Genomic DNA, 17,724 nt, shown 5'->3' with positions numbered 1-17,724 from the left:
CCTCCTGCTCATCTCTCCATACCTTAACGTTGCTTCAACGAAGTGTTGAAGCCACGTTCCTCTCAACATGGTACATCACGTCCCATTCGTCCCAGCCTCAGGAAAGGGCATTAATTGCAGAGCTGCTAAGGCTGTTTTTTTACCACTCTTGGTTCAAAGATGTTTCATAGCATTACAGAGATGCAATCAGCTTTTCCTATCTCTTCTGTGCCACACGCAAGACACCTGCAAGCCATTGAGCTCTTTACCCAAATGCATCCTCATTCTTCCATTCACATTGTCCGGTGCTTGCTCTTGCTTCCATACACTTTCAGATAGAAAATATTCAACAAGCTAGCTACAGCAAGCTGAAAAATTTTCACTGTGAAAAGGCAGTGTTATAATTTTTTTAAATTATTTTTATTAACTTTTTTTCTATGGGGGAAAGTTGTTTCTCCTTTCTCATTTTGTTAAGAAAATAACCAGCATTACATTCTGACCTTTTCTGGTAATTTTCCTTCTCTATTGTTTTGTTAATTTATTTAGACTTTAATATTCTAACATGTTTATTCAAATGTTATTCAAATACCAGGTTAAATGTTATTCAAATATCAGGTTATAGGATCTGTTATCCTAATGCAATGTTTTGAAGTTATCTCCACAGAATACTCCCTACATCAAAAGGAAAAAAATATTTTCTCAGAAGTAATTTACTGCAAATTTTTAAATTCTGCCTGACGGACATTTGGTTTTAACTTCTAATTTCTAATAAAAACAAAGCCTGACATTTTCATAAAACAAATTCTGCTTTCCAACCTGCTACTGTTAACGTTGGTTTTATTATGTTAGCAATTGTACTCTGAACTGAGGAACTGTGCTTTTTAAAAGAAAATAGTAAGGAACCCAGCAGGCAGTCCTAGATGAGCATGCACTTCTGTTTATGCTGTGACTAGAAAAGGAAGTTTATGTTCCTGCAAAAATTAGACTTAAATAAGTATTTCCTATTGGATTTATACAAGCCCATGTGATGGCATAGTTGGAAACCTGAGATTTAGCCGCTAAAAAAACAGCTGATGTAGATGGCAAATGTCAGCAAAGGAGATGCAGTTCGTTTTCCAATTCATTGGCATAGGAAACTAGTGGTTTAATAGGGTGATAGGCCAACTAGTGTTTGATTTTTTTTCCACACAGTCACACAATCTGGTAAAAGTTACATCACTTCCTTGCATGCTAGCCCCACTAAATTGTTTCCTGTGCCAATGTTCCAGCTGAAGTTGGAAATACTGGAGGATTTCTTTCCCTTTCTGAAAAGCTGAAGTTAATGGTGGCTGAAACCAGTTTCATCTGGTATTACTTGAACGTTGATATTATACTTTAAAAATAAGAACAAAAACTATGTAATGGGTTTCATTGAAGTGCATAAGAAGTTCCTGATAAAAATAACAGAATTATTTAGTATATGCACAATATTCCATTAAAAACAAGCCAGCATTAGCAAGAAGATAGACTAGTCCATTGTATAGACTTTTTGTTTAACTCTGACTTTGGGACACAGCAAGGAACAGTCTGTAACATCTCTGCTTTTCAAAGCACCTAACATCATGACCAGAGCTGTATGGAAAGTGAATACAGAGGGAACGCAGAGGGGAGCAGAGTTGTCCCTGGCGGTTCAATGCTGCTCCCTTGAGCACCGGAATTTTCTTTTCTTCGGTAACGGAGACACGCAGCAATGTCCTTCAGTCAGCTTCTCTGAGTGTGACCAGAACTTTGCAGACTTCAAAAAAGGGGTGACAGTTTGCCAAGGTCATGCTTATAGAGAGAAGACGGTGCCTGTCATCCTAAGGATCTGAGTTTGGTTTCTGAATTAAGTGTCTTCAGACTGCAACTGTGTGCGGCAGGAAATGTTTGTGGGAGCAATCACTCTTATGGTTAGCTCTCCCATCCCACCCAAAGGTGGCTGAAAATGGTTTTGTTGTTGTTTCTAGAGGATCTCTGTCAGTGGAAGGCAAGCTAAAGAGAGTAACCCAAAAGTCTTAAAATTTTGACATTAAGTAACCAGGGTTGTCTTGTAGTTCACTTGACATACGACGTTGCAGACCTCAGAAAAACAGATCAAGCGCACACAAATATAATCCCTAGTATTGAACAGATAATGAAAGGGAGACAGAAATTTTGTCCTGACCACCCCACCTGAAAACTTCTGAAACTGTATTGCTATTGATGGGAAGACATGTTTATAGATATCTCTGAGACAAAGCTCAGATTTGATGTGTGGCTAAGGTCTGGGAAAAAATCTGTATATAGTACAGTATTTGCATGGCCATCGTATCAAAATAACCTGAATCCTTTCCTGGTTTACTAATCATTTGATCAATTAGGGAATTTTTTAAGTAATGTATCTTTCAAATGCTGTGTATCTAAATGAATATTGCTATCATGAGAGCTGCGCGGATCTCTGCAAAATGATGTGTGATTGCCTGGATTGAAAACCAAAAATCATAACAGATATCTTAGGAAACATTGGAAAACATTTATGGTTTTACATATCGTCAGGATATCTTGGAAAGCGTACTGCAGCTGGAACTGCATTGCTGAGAGCAGGCTGCCCAAGTCTGAGAGAAAACAGCTTTTCCAGAAAGCCTCCCCTGCATTTGCAGATCTAGTGGATGCCTTTAACCAGTTATAGATAGTTTTTCATCCTAGGCTATCTACTTGGAGTTTTTTTCTTTCTGCAGCATTATCATCAAGACTACATTTTGAGTGGTAGCCGCAGTGAGGAAAAAGAACCGACATGTGTTTGCAATGGGGTTTGATAGCATGGTAATAAAACACCAGCACGGGGGTGACAGCAGAGCTCCAAAGCTGCTGACGCTGGTGGAGCTACATTTACACAAATGCATTTGTAAGAAACGCAAAGAGCTTGATTACAGTAAATATGGCCTGATTTTGCAGTCATGAGAAACTAGGTCAGAGGGAGCTTTTTTTATCACTATGTTGTTTATGCATCATTGTCAGACCTTTCCCATGACTTCCCAGCTGTATCTCCTGTCCATCCCCACAGCAAACTGCACTTGCTGCTGTCCTGCAAGACGCAAAGAGGGAAATGAACCCAAGAAACTTCTGTGAGAGGACAATTAACCTCAGCTTTGAGGCATGCACATCATCGGAAAGCTGATGTGCGGACAGACTGAAGACAGACAAAGGGTGATCACAGCACAAGCATAAATGTAGAAATGGTACTCCAGTACCATAGGTATTTCATCCAAAATACACACCTGTATTTGTTCCGCTATGATTTAGTGGCCTAGGTATTCAACCTGACCAAAGTGTCAAGCTTCTTTAGTCACTGCTAGTAACAAGTCTGCAATCAGAATCTACATGGCATCGGGCAAAATCCAATTGAGTTGTATTACTTTACTCTCACATTGCAAATAGGAATAAATTTGGGAGAGGTCTGCACAAGGCCTCTCCCTAACCTATGCCATCCTAATGCTCATTATAGGGTCTAAATGTGATTACGCACAGAGATATATTTACTGTTAATTATTGAAGTCACTAGACAAAAACTGAAGAATAACAAAGAGTAGTTACTCTGCAATATTAATATGTGCAGCCATCAAATATCCAACAAGTTTAAAAAGTTAAGAAATATTTATTAATTTTATTGTAAATAGTGCTTCTTTTCCTAGTCAAATATTATTTCCTCTCCATCTTGAAAGCTAAAAGGAAAAATTAATTTATCAGCTTTTCTGATATCTGATTTACAAGTGAAGGAGCAAGGTCTATTATTCCTCTATATTTATCATTATGTCTCATTTATTCCTACGGCACTATGCTTTCTTTGACAAAAATTTGAACTAGATATCACGTAATGCAGATTTTTTTGGCTACTCATTTTATTTTTATAATTTCAAAAGATAGGAAAAGACAAAACATAGTTGCAAGTCTTTTCCATATACCATAAGGGACAAGGATACCATAGGCTATACAGCCACTAATGCCGTCTCATTAAGGTTATAAGTGACAGAAGAAACATTTCAAATGTGTCACGTCTCTCATCTTTCAAACAGCTGCCATAATTTTTAGATACTTATGTCCCAACCGAGAAAATATGTATGCACATGCTCAGCTTTAAAGATGGCAGTAATCCTTTTGAATTCATTGAGGCTATCCAGTTACTTAATATTAGTTATGTATTTAAGGGATGTGCATCTCTTATCTGGTTAGTCCCTTTTTCTACTCAGTTTTTTTTCACCTGTTCACAAAAAGTAATCCTGCAGGATGCTGCAGTTATTCTTGTTATAGGGTTATTGTATAAAGATGATGATTAGCATTTCCATTATCTCGTACAACTTATTATTTTCTGCCTACCTGATTTCTACCTACGTTTTCAACTAGATGCAGTGTTCTTAACCTCCCACTCCATTACCCTCGTCCATTATTAAGCATCCGTTGCAAAACCATTGCAATGATCACTGTGTAACGGCTGCCTTTGGGATAGCAATGAGTTCTTAAATCTCTGGACTTTCCCTTGGCTCAGGTAAATCTCACTTGCATGTAAGAATTGAGGGAGGAGATAAACTAATGGAGTCCATCAGATACATTGTGCAACACAGTTAAATATAGTGCCGGCAATTCCCTTCTTACTTCTCCTTCAGCTTATCATTATTATTTTCTGATTATGGTTTATTAAGGTGAGATCACTCTATTATCTGTTATCTGTTATTTCCTTTAAAGCCACACAGAATTTCACCGTCTACTGGGTGGGGAAATTTTAAGCATCAGGCTCAGTATGCTGAACTTTTAATTTTCCAAAGCAGGCAATGGAAAAATTACACAACCTCACTGTTTCCAATTAGTTATGGACTTCTGTTTATTCCTTTACCACAAGCATTTTTGCTTAGTTAGTAGTACAAATTGTTAATCATAAAAATGTGCTATCTCACATGTGCTAAGAATGAAAAAGGAATTGGCTCCTTGCCCTACAGAACTCAAGCAATCCTCACTCCTCCGTTTCCAGAATCCTTTTCCAAGGAATCTGATTCACTGATGACAACAACCAAAAGATTATGGTGAACCCACAGAACACCACTGCCTGTCTTCAACTTTCCCTATAGGTGAGGCTCTCCAGGAGTGATTTTTTGCACAGCTCAGGCTATAACAAGTAGTGCATCCTTACCATTCCCTTAGAAATTCATTTCACTACTCTTGACAGTGAGGTCGTAGCAGATTAAAAAATAAAATTAAAAATAATAGACATCTGTAATGAGACATATGTGAGGCAAAGAATAAGAGAATTACACTATGATTTTTAAAGCAATGAAAAAAACCTTGCAGGAGGTCATTAGAAAAATTCTTGCAAGCTCTGCATAAGTCTGCCTGCTTATGTTCCTTCTGTCATATTCTCCAAGCCTCTTAGGCACTCTGTTCCCTTGTTCCCGCTAAAAGTTACTCACTCACATTCTTGTTTTCTTTCTTGCTCCTTTTAGGCTGCCCTGCAAATGTGCAGCACGGGTTTTTTCTTTTACTTTATGTGTAACAACTGTGCCCCAGCATTTGCAATCTTATCTGTTATCTTAAACTCATATCACACTCATGAAGTCTTCTAAAACTTTATCCCATTGATGATGTTGTCATTTGGTCTGACCCTAGGCAATGGCCTAAGCCTGTTGTCTCTGATCTCCAGAGGTCCCTTCCAACCCCTACCACTCCGTGATTCTGTGGGTCCCTGCAACCCCTAGGACAGAGGCAAAGGCATACTTTTCATAAGCAACTACTGATTTAAGATGATTCTGTTAATAAGTGCCATCTTACAACACTACACTTTCTAAAAATCAGTATCTGACAGTCTTTGAAACTGGTCTTAACATTTGGAGTATTTAACATTTGCTAATCACTTAAAAAGTTTGGTAGTCTTTTTCCAATTATTTTTTTGAATAATGTACTGTATAAATAGACAATATCAAATCTTTTCAGGTGTCTGTTTGGGAATGTACTCTTAGTAAGTTGTGACACAACGCAGTGGGGTGGGTTAGCTGAAAGAATAGACAATTTCCAATTGTAATGAATCTGCCATGAATTTTTGTGCCATTTTTCCAAACATCGGCTATCAGATAGAAGTGACAGGAATAATAGAATAAAACTTCTCCTTTACAATGCTCTGTTAACACAGAAAGGCAAAGCTGCCTGTACTCTGAGGAAGCTGTCGGCAAAGTTGCAGGCTGGAGGTCCCAGTATCACTTACAGTACTGGCAAGCAGGAGGTCATTGCTGGGGAATGAAACTTGGGGAGGGAAGCAAAAGGAAAAGGCTGGGGGGGTGGAGGGGGAGAATCAAGGATCTTTCTTCACCATTCTTTTTTTACAGCTTTTGTGTGTCTGGACTGATTTGTTGTGGGAGAACTGCTGGAGACCGTATATTTGGCACAGGACAGGGTAGCTCAAAGCCAAAAGGATGGTGCTATTGCCAGTTTAAACCATGGCTTTTCTTTTTTTTTTCTCTTTCTCCCTCCCTCCTTTTTCTTTGAAGGAAGGAAAAGAAAAAAGGGGAAGAAAGGGACTTGCAATGAAAACCAGAGCAGTGGGTTAATGACAGCCCTGCAGGCTTCAGTAGACTGGGAAGATACACGAGGCACTTCCTCTACCATCTGGCAGGCAATTCTGCTGCTGCTGCTTAGTACATAACTTTGGAGTGAATAAGCAAACAAGTAAAACTTTTTAAGAGACACCAATTATGAAACACCAGCTATTAATCTGTCATCTTACTCCCTTCCCTTTTCTCCCACCACAGTATTCCTTTCCTCAAGTCTTTTCCAGTTCTCGTGTCTACCTGTGAAAATATGCACTGCCTTGTCAGGTTTTCAGATCCGACTCCGTTTGCCTTTTCATTGGCATTGCTTCTCAGGATGAACGAGGGCCAGAGCTAATACATTTATATTTCTCTTGTAATCACTTAAGCTTCTTTGAGTCGGAGAGAAATGCAGTTAGTAGCAATAAAGCCATCCGCCTCTGTTGAAAGATTTCCTTCAAGTCTGGCTGGAAGTGAGAATGTAAAAAGAGCAGCTTTCGGTGAGCCAAGCTTACTCAACTATTGTTTAAAATGCAGTCACAAATGGCTGGGTGCATTGCTGTGTAGGAGTATGTTATGGTTTTGTGGTGGGGTGACCCTAGCTGGACACCAGGTGCCCACCAAAGCTCTATCAGCCCCCTTCTCAGATGGACAGGGGAGAGAAAATATAACAAAAGGCTCATGGGTTGAGATAACGACAGGGAGAGATCACTCAGCAATTACTGTCACGGGCAAAACAGACTCGACTCGGTGAAATTAGTTTAGTTTATTACAAATCAAACCAGAGTAGGGTAATGAGAAATAAGAAGTAAATCTTAAAACTCCTTCTTGGGCTTAACTTCACTCTTGAATTCTCTCCCTTCTCCCCCCGAGCGGCGCAGGAGGACAGGAATGGGGGTTGTGGTCAGTTTATCACACTTTTTCCCTGCCACTCCTTCCTCCTGAGAGGGAGGGCTCCTCACACTCTTCCCCTGCTCCAGCATAGGGTCCCTTCTTCAGGAGACAGTTCTCCACGAACTTCTCCAATGTGAGACCTTCCCACGGGCTGCAATTCTTCACAAACTGCTCCAGTGTGGGTCCCTTCCACAGAGTGCAGTTCTACAGGAACAGCCTGCTCCAGTGTGGGTCCACCAAGGGGTCACAAGTCCTGCCAGCAAACCTGCTCCAACGTGGGCTCCTTTCTCCACAGGCCCATAGCTCTTGCCAGGAGCCTACTCCAGTGCAAGCTTCCCACAGGGTCACAGCCTCCTTTGGGCATCCACCTGCTCTGGTATGGGGTCCTCCACAGGCTGCAGGTGGATATCTGCTCCACTGTGGACCTCCATGGGCTGCAGGAGGACAGCCTGCCTCACCATGGTCTTCAGCACGGGCTGCAGAGGAATCCCTTCTCTGGCACCCGGAGCACCTCCTACCCCACCTTCTTCACCAACCTTAGCGTCTGCAGAGCGGTTGCTCTCACATATTCTCACTCCTCTCTTTAGCTGCAATTGCACAGGTTTAGGTGGGGTTTTTTCCCCCTTCTTAAATATGTTATCCTTGAGATGCTACCACTGCCGCTAAGGACCTCGGCCTTGGCCAGCTGCAGGTCCATCCTGGAGCCAGCTGGCATTGACTCTATCGGACATAGGGGAAGCTTCTAACAGCTTCTCACAGAAGTCACCCCCGCTACCAAAACCGCGTTACACAAACCCAATATAGTTTTAATTCTGATGGCTTTTCTCAAGCACAATGAAATGCATTGTGTTGAGGTCACATCTTCAAGTTCAGTAAATCACCACAGCACAACTGAAGTCAGAAAAACAGAGAAGTTGCAAAATCTCAGGTGTTTGTCTCTTAAAAGTCTCTGAGAGTGATACTACAGCTGATTTTTGATGCTGAAAACCTTATCATCAAATATATATCTTTCAGGCTTTCCTGTGAGCAGCTCTTATCTGGCTCCATTCTTATAACAAAAAAGGCAAAAAGAATGTCAATGAGTAACAGCAAAATCTTGGATGAATTAAGGATAAGTAATCACTGAATTGTAGTACAACTGTGAAGCACAAGTTCAGTAAGAATAAGACGTATTAATTTACAGATATGCCCATTAATGCCAGGCAACATTTTTTACAAAAATTAATTTTTGTTATTTGCAACTGCTGATCCTTAAATGGGCCAGAAAGCGGGGGGGGGAAGAAATTCCAAGTGCTCTAGAGCAGTTGCTTTCATTTGACACTAATTTTCCCAGAAAAAAATACATACTGTCTGTTAGGTTTATTACACAGCTTCTTGAAATACCAAAAACTATAACAACAACAGATCACAGTTTCAGTTTGGTTTTTGACTGGCCTCCTGCTTTGTACCTGTAGAACTGTAAGTGAAAACAAATACAACAACTAATGCTTCAATTCTGACTGCCTGATCCTACCCACAAGGCAGGTACAAACCCAAGAGACCCAACTACAGTCGGCGCAAAACTTTTCACAGTTTTAAGGATATAAAAAGGTAGTGTAGATTTTGAAAACTCAGAAGATTGCTATCGATGCTATCAAGAGGGTTGGTGGTTAAGTTTGTTTAAAGACCTATATATTCAGATATTAGTCTAAAATTTGGGCTGGGCATCTGTGAACACATTCTCTTCCAAGATATCTGGTAACTTTTTGCATCCAGTGAAGCTGGAAGTGCCCCAAGGACAGCCCTTCTTTCACAGTACCCTGGCACTTCTGCTCTTTGCCCCAGCAGGGAGCAGGAAGTGCAGAGGTAAACAAAGATGAAAAACAATAAGTGGAAAAAAAAGTTACTGCAACTCCTTGTAGCTCAAAACCGAAATGAAGCAGTTGGGATGGAAGGTTTAACTTGCCCAGGGCAAGTAGTCTTCTAAGTCTTTTTGACTTCAGTTGCCCAGTTTATCCCTCTCTCACAGGAGCAACATTGCGTTTAAAAGTAATTGCACAACACGCACTGATATGAAAATCCTAAAATATCGCAAGAAGCCATATGACCTTAAAAATAGTAAAATTTGCCAATCCACAAAATTCTAACCATACATTGTATGAACGTGTTAATGCTAGTGCTACTGTACTGCACATCATCTATTTGCTTTCTTTGTTCTTAACCCCTTTGTTCCGAGAGTCAGGATATCCTGATGCTAAGGATTCTGCAAAATAACAGTACAACAACAATAGTATAATACTTTGGAAGCACTTCACAATTTTCAAGACAGAGCCACCTGAAAGTGTAGCGGGCTATCAGTACAGCACTACAGCCTATAGTGAACATAGGGCAAAGTTTTTAAAAGCATTAGAGTTGTCTGAGGTGGGAACTTTTAAGATACACATGTCAAAGGATCCTCGAACAGGGGAAAGAGCATGCTGCCCCTGCTGATATTGGCATGAGGAGGAAAGGCTTCTGCACCGTTTTCTACATGTCAAGGTGTTTGTTAACTTTCAGTCCGTTCTCTTGGCTCCTCTTCCGCTGTGAAGGAAGATCCTGCTTGTTTGCCAGTTTATTTTTCCATCTGTGAAAAGGCAGGATGTTAAATGTAACCCAAACGTAACAAATGTATTAACTATGCCTGCTAGAAAATATTATAATGCCCACTAAAATCCCATTAAATAAGTCTTCTACGATCTTATTGAAAACTCAGCGCTGGTGCAAAAGCCCACCCTCCGCCCTTCTGTTTGTTGCATGCTCTGTAAACTAACGGCTAAAGCACAGAGCAGTACCAACTTTTAGCAGACTAAAAGGGATATATTGTACCAAGGCAAAATAAAAGTTCTGGAAAGCACAAGGCCCCTCCTGGTTGGGCATCCCAGGGAAAGGCCGGGTGCTGCTGGGGTGCCCGGCCAGAGGCAGCACCCAAGCCCTCGTTGATGGCCGCAGAGCCCCGAACGGCCGCCTCACCGCTGCACGAGCCAGAACGCTCGCCCGGGAGGGCTTTGCCTTGTTTTTAAAGATTAGCGATGAATAATTGTCCTCTCGCCGGAGTCTGTGAGTGATCGCTGCCACCAGGCAGTGTCCTAACGTGACCCCGTCCAGGTGGGGCTCTGCAGCCAAAGCGATGAGGACGCAGGGCAAACACCCCACAGCTCCCCCGACCCTCCCCAAAACCGTAATTTCAGCGACTCGTTCCCCTCCGAGCCGTCAAGCGCCGTCGCTGCCCGTCTCCACGCTTGTGTCGGGCGCTTTCCCTGGGGCTGACGTCCGAAAGAGCAGCGGGCGGGGGGCACCGCAGGCCGCCATCGGACTCCTGCCCGCTCCGGGCCCTCGCAGCGGGACGTGAATGGCCGCCTTTCCCCCCCGGCTTACCGCGGGGTTTGACTGAGAGGCCAAAACCCCCACCGGCTCCCCAGCCATCCCGGCGAGGGCGAGGAGGAAGGCGGGGAGGTGGGGGCTCCCCCGCGGCATCGCGGCGCGGATACGGTCCAACCGCTCCCTCCCTGCCCTCCTCCTCAGCGCGCAGAGGGGCGGCTCTGCCCGCCCAGCCCCGCTGCCCCCGACCGCCGTCGGGCTGCACCGCCCCCCGCGCCGCCGCCCCGCCGCCGGCAGCAGCAGCAGCGGCCCGAGCCCCCGCCCCCGCCCCCGGGGCTCGGCGCTGCGCCGCGCCGGCATGAGCGGCGGCTCCGCGCCTGCCCGCCAGCCGCTTCGCCCCGGCTGCCGGCGCCTGGCGGCGGGTTGAGGGCGCGCAGAGGGCGGCCGGCGAGCGCGGCGGCCGGAGCCCGGCGCTCCTTCCTTCCCGCACCGCACCGCGGGGCCGGGCGGCGGCGGGGCGCGCCCCCCCCTGCGCGGGGCGGCGGTGGGCGGCCGGGCGCCCCCGCCCCGCTCTGGATGCCCATCGCGGCTGCTCGGGCCGGGGGGTGGCTGCGGCTCCCCGGCGGGGGGCGCGGGGCAGGATGCCGGTGCTGGAGCGCTTCTTCCCCGCGGCGGAGCCGGGCAGGCGGAGGAGGACGGGGGAAGAGCCGATGCCCTTTCCCATGGGCAGCCTGCCCGGTTATCAGCAGGGAACCCTGGCCTGGGACTTGCCCGAGATGATCAAGATGGTAAAGCTCGTTTGGAAATCCAAGGGGGAACTCCGCGGGGCGAAGCACAGAGGAGTGTTGGAGACCGAGGATGCCCTGGGCGGCTCGGCAGGTAGGTTTCCCCTGCCCCGCTGCTCGGGGGAGCGGGGGGGGAAGGAGGAGGAGGGGGGAACGCGGCGGGGGTCCGGGGATGGCGGGGAGCCGCGGCCGAAGCCGTGCCGTCCCGTCCCGTTGTGGGGTAGAGCCGCCGGGGCTGCCGCCGGCGGAGCGGAGCGGGCTGGACGGCGCGGGGCCGGGGAGCGCGGCCCGACGGGCGTCCGGGTTTCAAAACGTGCTTTTGGCAGCTCTGGCCCTCTCCCCCCGCGGACACATGCAGTCACGCACACGCGGGGTTTGTGCCGGATGGGGGAGGCAGGTCCGTGCGCTGATGGCGCTCTGCCGTGCAATCTGTTGCGCTCTTTTATAAGCGGGGTGGTAAAAGCTCGGCTAAAAACAAGAGCAAGTAGCTCCGCGGCTTTGAGGCTGACCTCGGCCGGGGCAGCCGGGCTTGGTGCCGGCGCGGGGGAGCCTCTCCCCGGCCCGCACGGAGCTCCGCAGCGGCCGCCCCGCGGTTAAGGTGCCGGGGGCGGGGGGGAGCGGCAGGGAGCCCCGGGGGTGGCAGCGGCCGCCCCAGCGTCGGGGGCTTTCCCGGTTGTTTTCGCTGTGGCTTTTCTCCTCTTTACACCGCCGGACTTCACCCTCATCTTTGAGTGCGCTTGACGCATTTCACATGATCTTCCCGTGCTTCCCATCTGCAAAGCGGTGCGACACCCTTATGGCTTGTGTGTTGTTAGCTACCGGTATTAAAAACTTGAGACCCATTCTTGGAGTAACACTGCCACATCCCACCGCTTTCTCTTTGAACGTGGTATATTGCTGGCTAAAAAGCACATGCTTTTTTATTGACTGTATAAATCTTGCACGTCAGTTTTTTTCCTAACTCACTAACAGTCGTGCAGCCATATGGCACCATATCAAATGCTTTATTGAAGTCCAGGTTAGACTTCCTACATTTTTACTACGTAGAAATAGGTTGTCGTGTTAGCACGGTACTTCTGATTAGTTGATACTGCACCTTATCCCATGCTCCACATCACTAATGGTTCAAAACATCTTGCCTCCTTCAAGATGTCTTGACTTCTGTTGAAGTCAGGCTCATAGGCCTACAGTTGTCTCAGTATCAGTTGATAATTATTTTATTCTGCTGTTATCATACTACTGTGACTTAATAGACTTACTGAAACTGTGTGGCTTGTTCCTTCAGAACTCTGGATTCAATCTCATCTCTGCAATCTGGTCACTGAACTCTTCTGGTGCATTCAGTCTTCAAAGATTATGCCTTCATTTTCCTTTATCAAGACCTATAATTTACAATATTTTGTGCCAGAATCATTTAATTTCTTATGTAGCATAACATCCTTGCGGGTATTTCAAAGTGCGTGTATGTTATCCTTTTGCGTGTGTAACTGTATATATAAAATGGAATAGTAAGTAAGTATCTGTGTGTCACTTTTGGATGCCCACCAAGACTGGCTGGTTGGTCATTTTAAGTCCATTATTTCAGACGTTTGCAGTTAAACTAAGAAATGCATTGTTCGCTTCTGCTTTGAAAAAGGGAAGGTAAGTTTGCAGGCACCAAGAAAATGTACAGCCTGCCACCCCAGTCTTTGGGAGTCACTTCAGTTTGGAAAAATAATAAGTTAAGAGTGTTGTGGATAAAGAAAGGGGAGGTCAAATTGTTCTTTAAGATGTGGAGCAAATCATCTGGGAATGTACCATAGCCAACCAGGGAGATTGAGGTTTGTGTGGTGAATGGTGAGTGTTCAGAGATGGACCCTAATCAAACAGAATTTAAGAAATGCTGCGTTGGTTACACCTCATGTATGAGCAATAGTGGTTTTTCAGTATGCTTGTGTTATATCTGGTGAAATTAGTTTCATGAGGTAACAAATGAGATTCGCCTTCAGATTCCTGGAGGCAACTAAAAATGTGCATGAATGTACAGAGACAGATTAGTCCACTAGCAGGATATGAGTAACTTGCATTTACTCAAGTGGCTATTACTCGTATCCTGTGAAGGGACAGTCCTCTTCACAGTGCCAGATCCTATTTCATAAGCTCAGTTGACTTGCAGCAGTACAAAGCAGAGCAGATGACGACTGTAACTCTCAACACTTCAAATACGAATCATCAGACAGTTTGAGTGAACCAGACCTGGGTTGCTGGTTTTTCCTCCTCAACAGCAATCATCCTAGTAGTTTTCCCTCTTGTGGTTTCATTTTAGTCACTTTAAGTACACTGGAGTATGTGGGAAAACCAGTAAATGCTGAGATCTAGTAGACTTAAATAAGTGCAAAATCAAAGAATGCAGAAATGGGAAGAAAAGATAATCATTCAGAAGGATCAGTAGTTTGAGCTACTCAGCTTTCTGTTTGTATGGTATTTTGTACACGTTTGGCTCCTTTTAAAAAAAACACAACTATATAACTTGCATCTTGTAAAAAGGCAGTACTTCAGTAGGAAATCAGGTTTTTTTCAGGTGAAGCTAAAGCAAATAACTTCTGCTCAAGGTATTGCTAGCTAGGCAAATAAAGGTTGATTGTTCAGTAGTAGAGTTCACAGCACTTTCCACATCAAAGGCTTTTTCATTTAAATTTGTAAGTGTTCATGTGATAACTCATGTTCTGTTATCACATCCTCATGAAACTACTTTGCTTACAGTAGAAGAGGAGGAAATAGATATGGATTCTGGAAAGAAACGCTCAGGATTTCTGCCTTGCTTGATCATGTTAATAGAGATTTAGCTAAGCAAATTCCCTTGTCCTAGCCTGAGTGATTGGACTCGGCTTTTGGCTGGCTTTCTAGAAAGGAACAACCCTCTTAACCATAGGTAGTGAGGGGGAAGGAGAGCTGTATCTGGACATGATGTCAGTTCTCTGGATGGCAATGTCTTGGGGACTCATATAGCCGTAATGCATACCGCATTCCTCTTTCCTGAGGTAGGAGTAGAGAGCTGCTATAGAGCAAAGCTGTCTGTGTGTCCTGGGCTCTCAAATAAAAGAGCTATATCTGGGTCTTTCGTGTTTGTGTTTAGTACTGAGTAATAAGCCACTCCATCTCCCTGCAAAAAAGTGTTTGCAGTACATCACGCAGCATATATTTGGGATGAACAAAGAACCTGGATCTCATAGACACTGCCTGCCTGAAGTTTCTAGTGATTTTGTTTTCCTTCCAAAGCAGCAAAATTCACATCTTGAGCCTTTTCTTATTGCTGCACTGCTTTTTAAAGTTAGTATCAATTAAGACTGCAGACCTTTCTCCTGCTCCTGGCCTGCTGTTGCTTAGTAACTCTTTTTGTCTGTTTCAATCCCTGACCAAATCAGCACAAAACTGTGGTTTGGTGAAGACTTTCTCTGGCTGTGCCAGAAACCATTTCACATACTCAGACTGGCCATGTGATAGTAAAAAAGTGCAATAATGGAACATAATTAATATGAAAAGCATTGGGTGGGAAATGGGCGTAATTTAGTGTCATTCCTTACAGTGTTGCAAATAGATTATTTGCAAGCCAGTGCTTTTCACTTGAATAAAATAACAGCATGTGTTGATATTACTACAATTGAATTATTCAAATAATTCTTAACTGAAACTGTGTTGATCTCCAGGAGGGAACTGTGTTCTGTTTGTGACCCGAACTTTCTTATCACTCTCTCCTAGAGTTCAGCAGCTTTGCAGATTAAACAGACCCGATCAGGGAATGGGTATAGGTCTGCCTCCAAGCGTCTTCATTATGAGCATTATCAACCTCTTAAATTTACAGTGATCATCTCAGAGTACTCCAGTGAGACTTTCCGTACTGTTTGAGTCTTGCACATGTGCCGACACAGAAGACTTTCAGAGAAGGTACAGTGGTACTTAGAATTATCAAGGTCCTTTGAGAGACAGATCTCTGTGGGGTTTTTTGAAATGACTCTGAATGTTTTTTTCCACCTATCTCTGTCTGTAGATGTTTTCTCAGAAATATAGGTTCTGATTCATGCATGCATCATGCTCATTGTTAACTGATGAGTCCCTTTGCCATGAGGAGGAAAAACAAGCAGTACCACACATCACTCCTATTACAGTTTGCTGCTGGGAAAATTTCCCCAAATTATTGGTGTGTCCGTTTACTTCTCCTCTCCAATCAACTGTCTCCTTTCCAATTCAGTAATGTATTCAAACTTCTTACCATCGTCCAGACTGTCCTTGCTTTTGCAAACTTACAGCTGCGTGCTGAGCAATCTTGTGATGTACCTGTTGGCGAGGTCAGAGTTAAAATCATGTACTTCTTCAGTGGTTGCTTGAAGGTCTTCCCTAAAGTTATTCACAAGACCTCTCAAAGACTCAGTTCGTCCATGATATCTAAAGATACCATGCCTTCTACTTCATTTTTCTTTTGTGATGAACAACTTTCATCAAGCTGTGCAGTAACTTTACTGTGCATGTTAAAATAAAAGTCATGCTTCCCCTTCCTATCGTTACTTATAGAATGACAGAATGATTTGGGTCAGAAGGGACCTTTAAAGTCCAACCCCCCTGCCATGGGCAGGGACACCTCACACTAGACCAGGTTGCTCAAAGCCCCATCCAGCCTGGCCTTGAACACTTCCAGGGATGGTGCATCCGCAGCTTCTCTGGACAACCTGTTCTGCCATGTACTTGCTGAATCATATTTAATTGTGACATCTTGAAACTCATGCATGCTTTTGTAGTTCCACCGCAACAATTGGTAATCATAAAATGCTTAAAAATCTGAATCGGTATATTACTGAGAACAAAATGGGGGGTTGTCTAACAGCTTAGAAAGCTCATCATTTTGTGTAGTTGATGTTGAGCATGTAGGTGCCACAGATGTAGATCCCAGCAATAAATAAAACACAGGAGCTATCAAGTGGCATTTTCTTAGCACCTGACAAGTCTCTTGTGATTTCTGTAGATTGAAAACAGCTTTGTTTGTGTCCTACTGAGAGATACACAGCAGGCAGAAGGGCAGCTTGCTATATCTTTGCCTTTCCTTTGCCTTTCTATACTTTTTAAACCCATTACACTTACTAGGGACAAAGAATGTGAATTTGATAGAATCAGGGCTGCCTGCGGCAACCTTGATTGCTCTTTGACTGTTGTGTTGAAACTCCAGCCCCTGAGAATAGGGAATATGCTCTTCTGTATTCTTGTGAAGAGCCGGTTAAATCAGTGGAACTGTGTGTGATGGTCTCATTAAGAACAGTGAAATTAGATTGTATGTAGTACCACTTCTGTCGCGTGTGTATGTAGACCAAGTGAGAAAAGATGTATAATTCAGACCACATCTATGCTCTTCAAACATAACTCTCCAGTTCACTGGCTGAACACAGGTTAGTAATACATGTGATTTTGAGTTTTGTTTTTTTTTAAATACTTTACTGATTAGACAATTGGCTTAAAAGATAAAAAAAAAAACACTTTGACACATTAAATCGTGGTCACTGTTTGAATTCTGGTCCTTTTTTAACACTTAACTCTTCAGAAGTATTTTCAAAATGTAGTGCAGAATGAGAAGTTGAACCGATACTTGGTTTTGAACATGTCAAAATGAGCTAATGTGTTTGTCAGCCAAACTCTTTGTTTATTTTGGGGGTGAAAATTTTCTCTCAACTCTACCTTTAAGTGTTTAACCACTCTCTCCTACTTCATTCTTATGTAAATTTTCTGTTGGGGATTTGTTAGGGTTTTGGGATATTTGGAAATAAGAGGTAGACCAGGGGTAAACATTAGAGAATAAATTATTTGAAAATCTCAACAATTTCTGAATGGTCTTTCAGTTCAGCCTTGCTGGCACATTTTTTGTTTGCTTTATTGTGAATGTTGGAAAACAAAATTTGTTTGCAGAAATACTTGGAGAAGCTCTTCCAGCAGCTGTTCAACTACGTACAGCCACAACCGAAAGAAAAAGATTGCAATATGGAGTTAAGACTTCAGGATAAAGTTAGCAGATAAAATGTAATTTCCCAGGTTGGGTGTTGGCCAGCATGCAGAAGGTAATGCTGCTGGTGTGCTAGAAAAGTGACAGAGGTTTTATTGATATGTCGACTCAGAGACAAATCAGCAGTCTGATAAAAACTATA

At 43.8% G+C, this 17,724-nt stretch overlaps 1 protein-coding gene across 4 annotated transcripts in view; it reads left to right on the top strand.

Moving 5' to 3' along the window:
• PDE7B (phosphodiesterase 7B) overlaps window positions 1–17,724 on the top strand; it is a 179,118-nt gene that overhangs the window by 82,755 nt on the left and 78,639 nt on the right. The window contains exon 1 of one of the 4 annotated variants that reach the window (XM_054197324.1): window positions 11,300–11,654. The exons of the other annotated variants lie outside the window; for them this stretch is intronic. Coding sequence (XP_054053299.1) covers window positions 11,417–11,654 — 238 coding nt within the window. The 5' untranslated portion in view covers window positions 11,300–11,416. Of the gene's footprint in view, window positions 1–11,299; window positions 11,655–17,724 lie in introns of those variants that run through there. 4 annotated transcript variants of the gene reach the window in all.

Source organism: Rissa tridactyla, chromosome 3 (genome assembly GCF_028500815.1).
Source record: "Rissa tridactyla isolate bRisTri1 chromosome 3, bRisTri1.patW.cur.20221130, whole genome shotgun sequence".
Classification (NCBI taxonomy): domain Eukaryota; kingdom Metazoa; phylum Chordata; class Aves; order Charadriiformes; family Laridae; genus Rissa; species Rissa tridactyla.
The sequence above is the reverse complement of the archived record's forward strand: the minus strand, read 5'-3'. Positions and strand labels throughout refer to the sequence as shown.